A 9753-nucleotide genomic window follows, 5' to 3' on the forward strand; every position below is an offset into this window, starting at 1 on the left:
GCGCTGTGCGCTGCGGGTTTTCACCCGCCAGTTCTTCGGGACATCATGGGATGCAGATACGCCTAGATCTCCGAGCAGCCTGGCGTGGGAGGCGGGAAAGCTCCCTGGGCAGCGCGAAGGGAGCCTGTGAGAGGCTGCAGCTCCACTGAGCCCCAGCCCTGGGCCGGGTGCTGTCACTAGCTAGTTCTGAGCTCTCCCTGCAGGTGGACCTGGAAACAGCGTCCGGGCCTGATGCTTTGTCAGACAGAGGCGGACTCTTGCCCTGTCCCAAATGCCATCAGGTTGTTCCCAACTTACTCCAGACCCGCCCCCTGCGCCCCCCAAACAAAAGGGAGCCTCTGAGTATGAATGATCAGGAGCTTCAGGTCCTCAGAAAACACTCGTGGCAAAGCATCAGCTTTCAAATGCAAGCCATCGTGTGTGCTGCGCTGTGCGGCCGCGCTCTGGGCGTTGACCTCCGGTGGTGTGCTTCCGCCTTCACACAGGACAAGCTGGCCAAGGAGGAGCACAACAGCGCCCTGAACCTTAACAAGATCAACATGCAGTGGAGAGCTGTCCTCCGGGAAATCAAGACCAGAGAACTTCACAAGGACATGGAGATCCTCAGCCAAACCTTTGAGCGAGTGATGGACTGCAAGGACAGTGTTATCAAGGTAGGCAGCCTCTTCAGGGAGCCCTCGAGTGTGGCTCATCCCCCACTGGAAGAATGGTCCTAGTCAGTTCGTTAACCAGCCAGCCTTGAGACCCTACAAGACAGGCGGTGGCCAAGCTAGCTTATTGGTTTTCAGTGAAATGAAAAATAGAACTTTGAGTTATAGTTTATCTCCCTCCTTACAAGAGCCGCTCTTCTTGGCCATCTGGGACCCCAACACAGTGCTATGCACTATCAGAGTTGTAAGACCCAGTTAATATCACCGAGTTCAACTTAGGCCCATATGTTTATTTCAGAGTCAGAAGGCTCAAGTCAAGAGGACTGACCTTGCCGAGGTCACAGAACTGATGGCCAAGAGCATGGGTTGCTCAATCTGGATTCAGTGTTTCATGTAACAAAAGTGTTTCACCACTTCTGTTGTTTTGTTTGGCCGCTTTGATTTAACCTCATTGGTCCTGAAAAGGGCTGGGAAGGCCTCCATACTAAACAGTTTTGGCTTTCTGGGCACTTGAGCCAGCCGTTTATGCTCGTGGGAGGCTCTTTTTCTTTTTTTTTTGGAACCAGGGTTTGCCAGGGAAGCGCTTGTTCCACTGAGCCATTTCCCCAGCCCCCTGGGAAGCTCTTGATTTCACACCATTATTCCTTCTAAGGGACTTCTCTGAAACCATTATTTCATTCTACTTTTTTATTGCTGTCTCCTGACTCCTCCATCTTTTCCATCTCAAACAAACAAATCCAAATAACAGCAGATATACACTGTCATCAGGCTATTCTTCTTTTAGAACATATGTGTTTCTATTGATGGTGTGAGCCTTGGCCAAAACAACAACAACAAAAAACCAGCACCAGACCCCAGAAAATGTAAGGGGATGGGTAAAGTCCTCAAATTTCAAAAACTCCCTTACACACTAGAAGTCCTCACCCCTCTAGTTACTCCTTATGGCACATGTGTGTTGTGTTGCTTGGGATTGAACCCAAGGAGCTCTGAGCTCCATCCCCAGCCCGTGTGTGTGTGTGTGTGTGTGTGTGTGTGCACTGAGACACTGTAGGCCAAGGCGGCCTTGAGCTTGTGTGTCACCCACACTGGCCTCAGACTCACAGCAGTTCTGTGACTCAGCCTCCCAAGTGTGGAGGCTATAAGCATGCACCACAGCACCCAGTGACCTTACAGCTTTCTCCCAGCCTTACTGGGCATTAGCAGATACCTGATGAGGAGAGCCGGGGCGCTCACTAAGGGATGCCCAGCGGCTGGCTGCCTTTGCCCATGGTCCATTAGTTTTTTCCTGTTCCACAGCTGTGTGGCTTATGAATTATCCTTGTCCTAGATAAACAATATGCTTTGGTATTAAGCACACCCAGGGTCATCCCTGGATAACAGACTACACATGTCCACACAAAGACACCAGTGGTCCCTGCTTGCTCCCCACTTAGCTTCACACCAAACACCTGATCTCCACTCTTCTCTAGACATTTTACTAGGACAGGTGGCCAGACTGTTACCTGCCTTTCCCCACGGTCTCCCTACTGCCTGGTGCCCTGGGACACCCTGCACCACACCCTACAATTCACACTCCCCTTTGGCCTCCAGGACACCTATCTGGCATCTCTTCCTCAGACACACACATGGGTTCCTCCTCTCTCCACACCCTGAACTTCCGCACTCCTCAGATTTCCGAGCCCAGCTGTCTCAGCCTCTGACCAGCTGTTTAGGACTCAGATATCTGACTCATTACAAAGGCTTTAGAGACTGCTCAGATGGGATGATGCCCAGGTGGTAACGCCCGTGTGGGTTTTCCTCTTGACTTCCAAATCCTGAATTCAAGCTTCCTAGGTGTCTATTTGGGGCTGCTGCACTGGACTCACAGCTGGACTGAGTTTTCCCTTCTCCAAATGCCCCTGTTCTCCATAATCCAGGCTTCCTTATGCTTTCCTATTGGGGTGGACTCATCCTCTTTGGTCTGCACCCCTGACCCCGTTCTCGAGTCCTGCACAGGTTTTCTCCACTGCCTGCTGTGGTTGAGACCTAGGCGTCGCCTTGCACTGCATCCGGACAGCCTTCATGCTCAGCTGCCTCTACATGATTCTCTGGGCAATCCAGGATTAGCTTTTTAAAGCAGAAATCTGATCCTGTCACTCCACTGCTCAAATCTCCTTAGGGATCCATCTCATTAACAGGAAACCAACCCGAACTCCGTGCTAGGAACACAACAGCCCTCCCGCTCTGACCCCCTTCTACCTTTCATGCAGCCAGTCTCGCTTTCCTTGGTCGTCTCATTTGCAGTGTATAGAATGAACCCATCGCTGGGTATGTGCTAAGCAAGCACCCCTGTCAATGGGCTACATCCCCAGCTGATTAAATTTTGATGCAGTCTCCTTAACTTGCCCAGGCTGGCCTTGAACTTGAATCTCCTACCTCAGCCTCAGTCTTGTTCCTGACCTACATCTTTTTTTTTTTTTCTTTTTGTATTTTGCAGGGAGGGGGGCGTCTACAGGGTGTTCAGGGTCTCACTACTAGATCAGACTGTAGTGATCCACCTATTTACAGCCTCCCAAGAGCTGGGATTACAGGCTCGCTCCACCACTCCCAATCTCAATTGCCCCTAGTCTCAATTGCCGTCTCAGTGCACCCTGGGGGTGGGGCCAGCATGGCAGGCCCGGGGATTCAACCCCCTGTCCCTGAGCCTGCTTGCAGGTGCTTTAATCCGCGAGCTATTTGGTCGGCCCCTGACCTATGTCTTGTCCAAGCTCTATTTTCTCTTAAATTTCCTTTTCGGGGGGCCAGGGATTTAACTCAGTGGCTTGACTCCTGCTTGGCAGGCCTGAGGTTCTGAGTTTGATTCCCTGCCCCCGCCAAAAAAGATGCATATGAATTCCCCCCCTTTTTTTTTCTTTGGTGGAACCGGGAATTGAACTCAGACCCTTGTGCTTACCAGGGAAGCACTTATTCTACTGAGCCATCTCCCCGGCCCCATGAATTCCCTTTTCTTTGCTTCCCATCTTCTGGCAAGCTTTCCTCCTTTCAGGGCTCACACATAACATTTCTTCGGTGAGCCTTACTCAGGGTTGCTAGTCAGGTGCAGCAGACATGCAGCCCTTTGCATCCATCACTAATCAGTCATCAGTCTCATAGCAACCTCCTTGTTGTAGCATGGTTTTCTGCTAATTTCGCATGGCCGTTCTTTCCTTCTAACCTACAAGGCCAAAGCTGGCTCTGAGCAGGGGCTCAAGGTCCCTGGAGCATGTGGACATTCAATGAATTGTTTTCATTTTAATTTGTTTGATTTTTTTTGAAATTAATCATTCACCATATTCAGACTTCAAAAGATAAAAAAAAAGCTTATTTAGAAAGTTTCTCTCCCCCTATTGCCTTCCAACCACAGTGCCCCTCACAATTCTAGTTTTGTAAAACTTTTTCACAGAAATGTTAGCATTATACATGACTCACATTTAGCCTCTCCTCTTAAAAAAATGGTATTGGACATGTTCTGCACTTTGCTTTTTCATTTAATAATACATCCTGGGGCCAGGGAGATGGCTCAGTGGAATAAGCGCTTCCCTAGCAAGCACAAAGGTCTGAGTTCAATCTCCAGTTCTGCAAAAAATAATAATAATAATAATAATAATAATAATAATAATATATCCTGAGGGCTGAGCATGGTGGTGTTCATCTGTAATCCTAATCCACTGGGAGGCTGACATGGGAGGATCTCAAATTCAAGCCCAGCCTGGGCAGGTTTTTGGTTTTTAATGTATTTGGTACAGAATCTCACTACACAGCTTGGACTTGTGGTAGCTTCTCCTGTTTTGAGCCTCCCCAGCGCTGGGATTACAGGTGTGTGCCACCACACCTGGATTTAGTCACCAGCTCAGCATACCCGGAGGCGGTGCCAGGGATCGAACCTGGATCCCTGCACTTGCCTAAGGAGGTGCTTAATCTGCTGAGCTATCTCACTGGCCTGGGCAAATCTACAGTAGATACAGATATCTAGATCTGTCTATCTAAATATATTTGTGTATGTGTGGTACTAAAAGTTGAACCCAGGTCCTTCACACTGAACTACATCTCTGGCTTTCTTATTTTGAGACAGCATCTCCTTAAGTTACTAACTTGCCTGGGCTGGGTTCACACTTGAGATCTTTCTGCCTCAGCCTCTGAGAGGACTGAAACAATAGGCATGGACAACTGTATGTGGCCCCTCATTTTTTTAAAAAAGGCAAAGGATTTAGATGATCTAAAGAGAAACTAGAGTATTCATTTTTTAAATAATGCTACATATTAATCTATTACTGTAGTTGAACATATTACACTGTGCTCTGTATTTCTACTGGCAGCTGGATTTGAGAAACTTGGAGTTGTATTCTTCCATCAGGAAGCATGTAATATCTAGTTATCTTTTTATGATTTTGGTAGCTACAGATGGTCAGTGAATTAGGGGTTGCAAAATGCTGATTTTCTAACAGTATTGGTCATTTTTAAAGTATTAATTCAAGTAATCCTATGAATAAATGCTTCCTTCACTTGCCACTCAGTTACCTGGAGGTGTCATGTACGTAGGAAAGGCAAAAGAGACATCTGATTCTCTTATCTGTATTTATTAGTTAAAAGAACTGGTTACTAAGCAAGGGTAACTTTTTTTTTTTTTTCCATAACCCGGGGATTGAACTCAGGCCCTTGCGCTTGCCAGGGAAGCGCTTATTCCACTGAGCCATCTCCCTGCCCAAGGGTAACTTTTTAAAGAGTACCTTTATAAACTCATAACCAAACATTTAATGTTTTTCAATTTCATTTTTGAGACAGGGTCTGGCTAGGTAGGGCAGGCTGGCTTTGAACTAATGTCAGTCTGTTTGTCTCAGCCTCCTGAGTGCTGTGATTACTGACATGTGCCACCATGCCTGGCTATTTTTCAATTTTCAATCCAGTGCAATTTTTTTTTTTTTTTTTTGATACAGGGTCTCACTGTGTGGCTCAGTGGATTCACAATCTTTCTGCTTTGAATTCACCATCTTTGTGCCTCAGCCTCCAGCTCTTATCTTTACTGATGCTCAAATCCTCCTCTCTTGAGGGGGCAGGCAGTGGAAGTGGTCCAGACATCTGTTGTTCCTAACAAGCCACCCCTAAGTTAGAGTGTGAACAACACTTATTATCTCTCCTGATTCCCTGGGTGGACTGGGCTCCGAGGTCCTGCAGGCGAGCTTTTAGGTAGGTGCCGTTTGGGCTGAAGTCTCCTAGGCCTGATGGGGCTGGATGTCCTCCATGGCCAGCATTTTGGCAGCTAGGCTACAGACTGTTTCCACGTGGCCCCTCCAGGCGTATTGGGCTTCTCACAGCACGATGGCTGGGTTCCTGGGAGCACCCCAAGAACAAGAATTTCAGGTCACGTCTGGGCTCTTCTTGAACCTGGCACAGTACCAATTCTACTTTTTTTGTTTGTTTGTTTATTTTTCAATACCAGGGATTGAACTCAGGATCATCAGCTTGCCAGGCAGATGGTTGTGCCACAGAGCTGTCTCCCAGCTCCTAACTCCAGTTTGTTTGTTTGTTTGTTTGTTTGTTTGTGTCAGGGATTGAACTGAGGATCTTGTACTTGCCAGGCAGTTACTTATGCCACTGAGCTATATCCCCAGCCCTCCAGTATTTTTTTTTTTTTTTAAGACAGGGTCTTGCTTTGTAGCCCAGGTTGGCCTCAAACTCAGTGGTCCTCCTGCCTCAGCCTCCTGGATTCTGGGATTATAGGCATGTGCCACCATATCTGGTGCTTCCACCATTTTTTTTTTTTACCATTTTTTATTAATGTAAATTCAAGATGGAAAAAGAAACAAACATGCATGTTTGTGTGTTGCTCGGGACTAAACTTGAGCCCATGGCCTTGCGCACACTAGACCAGTACTGTGCCATGGGGCTACTTGCCCAACCCTGACGTTGCCCAGGCTGGCCTCAAACTTGCGTTCCTCCTGTCACACACCCAAGTCGCTGGGGTCACCGAGGCGCACCTCCACACCTGGCTCTGAGTCACTACTTTTTGATGGGGACTGGCAAGATCATATTACAAAAATTGTCAGGTGGGAGATAATGTAGCTACCTTTGCAAAACGTAATCTACTACAGTGAGTCACTTCATGGTGGTTCCCAGATCTGACATGATTTTGTTAGTCTTTGATGGCTTCTTTGTTACCTTATAAGACAAAAAATACGAGGTTTAACTTACTTTCTTCCTCAAAGCAGCCATTTCTCCAAGAACCTGGTTCCTTGGGGGCTCCATCCATGTCTGCTGTGTACAGGCTGCCTTTGAGGGGCACCTTCCTGACACTCTTGTGTAACACTGCGGAGTGTATGCAGAGCCAGCGCTCCTCAGGCAGGCTTAGCGCAGACCTGAGGTGGCACTGGCTGAGCACATAGACGCCGCCCAGCCAGGGCTAACTCCATTTCCTGCCCAGTCTTTAGCTAAGGACCTGTCTGAGGCTGAGGAGCAGCACGCCCACGCCCTGCGTAGTCACCTGCACAATGTTGACCAGCTCTTAGCCCTGCAGAGGCGCCGGCTCGGCCTCCTAGAAGAAAGTTACGACATGGAGCTGGAGGGCCTAACCACAGAGTTTGAGACGGAAAGGTATGGGGGTTGAGAAAAAAGGGAGGACCGAATCTGAGAACCCAGTCTCTGTGAAGGACTGCCTGGAGGCAGGGGGCCCGGGACCAGACACCCCACTTGGTTATGACCTGAGCCCTACAGAACACAGCCTGAGTTTCCTGCAGATGAACTCAGGTTTAGCCTGCAGCTTTGGCCTCCCTCACCAGGCCCGGGTCTGTATGCCTTTGCCACCTACTTTCACCTATGAAACCTGAGCTGGCAGTGCAGGTAAACTGGTCCTCCTAAATTTCTGTATGATCTGAATGTATCCTCTTTAAATATCAAAAGCCAGTTTGTGGTGCATGGTTAGAATCCCCACACTCTAGGAAGCTGAGACAGGAGGATCACAAGTTCAAGTCCAGGGGCTGGAGAGATGGCTCAGTGGTCTAAAGCACCTACTTGAAACAAGCTTGGCAATGCACAGGGACCGCGGTTCAATCCCCCAGCACCACATGCCAGCCAGCCCGCCCCCTGGTGGGCTGAGCTGGCCACACACACACACACACACACACACACAAATAAGTAAATAAATATCCTTGGGCATTTAGCAACTTAGCAAGATAGGATCTCAAAATTTAAAAATTGGGGCCGGGGAGATGGCTCAGTGGAATAAGCGCTTCCCTGGCAAGTGCAAGGGCCTGAATTCAATCCCCGGTTCTGAAAAAAAATAAATAAAAATTAAAAAAGGTTGGGACTATAGCTCAGTGCATGGGCCCTCGTACTGAAAAAAATAATTCTATTCATTCCTTCTGGCCCTGAAACAACAGAGCCCACTTCCCTCCATCCCATTAGTCCTCCCAAGGTGGCACACACACGTGGTCTTATTATAGCTTCCCAAGCCATTGCCACGGGCCCATTTGTTCCACCAGTCAGCAGGGACAGTTCTTGTCTCCGACAGAAAGACCATCACTGACCAGCATGACAAGGAGATTCGCTACCTGCAAGACGTCTTCATGGCCATGGAGCAGAGCTACACAGACTCTGAGTACGAGAGCAAGCTGGAGTTCCAGAGCCTGTGGGATGATCTCAAAAACAAGGTATGGAGGGAGAATGCAGGAGCAGGAGCTGGGTGAGGAGTGAGGGAAAACTGCCCAAGGCTAGAGGTGCCAGAGGAGAGCCCGAAACCAAGGGTCAGTAAAAGTTGGTGCCACTGCGGGTGCCCACACTGCTCTGTGCACTCTTGTGACAGTTGGTCAGCAGCCGATGTGGTGGTGCACACTCGTAATCCCCACACTCTAGGAGGCGGAGGCAGGGGCTGGGGACACCATTCAAGGCTCCCGCCTCCCGTCTCCAATACCACAAACAAGTGAACGAGGCTGTTCATGGAACTGAAGGGCGTGATGCATGACCGTAAGCATTTCATGTTTTGGGACATGTTCTAGAATTTAGAAGAGAAGCACTTTCTACGAATACAACTGGAGAATATAGTAGAAGATCTGTGGAAAAGGTTCCAGGATGCGCTCAAGAACTATACTGATGCCACGGAGGACAGGAAGATCGCCTTTGAGACACTGAAAGTGAAGGATGAGAAGAGCTCCGAAGAGATTGAAGCACAGATGAAAAAAATCCAGAAGCTGCAGGTTAGCACAGTCCATCGGGAATGCTGCTCCAGGCTGACCTGGGCTCAGCACCCACCTACGGAGGGGAGTCAGCAGCCTGGGGTCTCACCACCCTGTCCTGTGCGCCCTGTGCTCTGGTCCTTCCAGGAGGCCATAGCTGTTTCCAAAGGCAAGATCCTGCTGCACGGCCGCGAGAGTGAAGATCAGAACCAGTACGTCCGCAACGACAAGGAGTTGGTCCTGATACAGCTGCGGAAACTTAAGGCTCAGAGGACTCAAGCCAGGGGAAGAGCCCAAGAGAACTTAGTGAAACTCACCCAGGACAGTACTGCAACTCTGAAGGCACTCAGAAAGGTGGTTGAGAAGGTAACAAAGGGAGCGGGCAGGGCCAGTACCATCAGCCCAGCACCAGGGAGGCCACGGCAAGATGACTGCAAGTTTAAAGGGGAACTTAGCAAGACTGTCTCAGAAAAGAAGTATGGGATGGAGTGGGCATGGGGCTCGGTAACCTCCTGGGCTTGATCTCCAGAACCAGCAAATGAATAAATACATAAATAAGCAATGAGGCCGCAAGGGCAGGCAGAACAAAGCCAAAGGAACTAGTTTGAGGTAAAAAGGATTTGAGAAGGCAAGAGAGGTCTTTCTCTTCCTGCTTGCTTCCCACCTAAGTGGGTGCTTTGGATTAACTTTTTTTTTTTTTTTTTTTGGTGGTACTGGGGAATCAAACTCCAGACCTTGTGCTTTCCAGGCAGGTGCTTATGCTACTGAGCTGTCTCCCCAGCCCTGGATTAACTTTTGTACTCTACCCCTTACTTTTTTTTCTTGGCAGAACTATCCCTGGGGCTGGTGAGATGGCTCAGTGGTCTAAAGCACCTGCTTAGAACAAGCTTAGCAAAGCCCAGGGAACCACGGTTCAATCC

General features: G+C 48.8%; 1 protein-coding gene across 2 annotated transcripts in view; it reads left to right on the top strand.

Moving 5' to 3' along the window:
- Ccdc65 (coiled-coil domain containing 65) overlaps positions 1–9753 on the top strand; it is an 11541-nt gene that overhangs the window by 809 nt on the left and 979 nt on the right. Inside the window, exons 1-6 of one of the 2 annotated variants that reach the window (XM_023723527.1) lie at positions 191–203; positions 486–653; positions 7087–7256; positions 8173–8311; positions 8657–8854; positions 8981–9199. In XM_023723527.1, coding sequence (XP_023579295.1) covers positions 540–653; positions 7087–7256; positions 8173–8311; positions 8657–8854; positions 8981–9199 — 840 coding nt within the window. In that variant the 5' untranslated portion in view covers positions 191–203; positions 486–539. Of the gene's footprint in view, positions 1–190; positions 204–485; positions 654–7086; positions 7257–8172; positions 8312–8656; positions 8855–8980; positions 9200–9753 lie in introns of those variants that run through there. The other variant, XM_004638664.2, reaches the window with a different exon arrangement.

Source organism: Octodon degus, unplaced genomic scaffold (assembly GCF_000260255.1).
Source record: "Octodon degus isolate 3935 unplaced genomic scaffold, OctDeg1.0 scaffold00100, whole genome shotgun sequence".
NCBI classification, from domain to species: Eukaryota; Metazoa; Chordata; class Mammalia; order Rodentia; family Octodontidae; genus Octodon; species Octodon degus.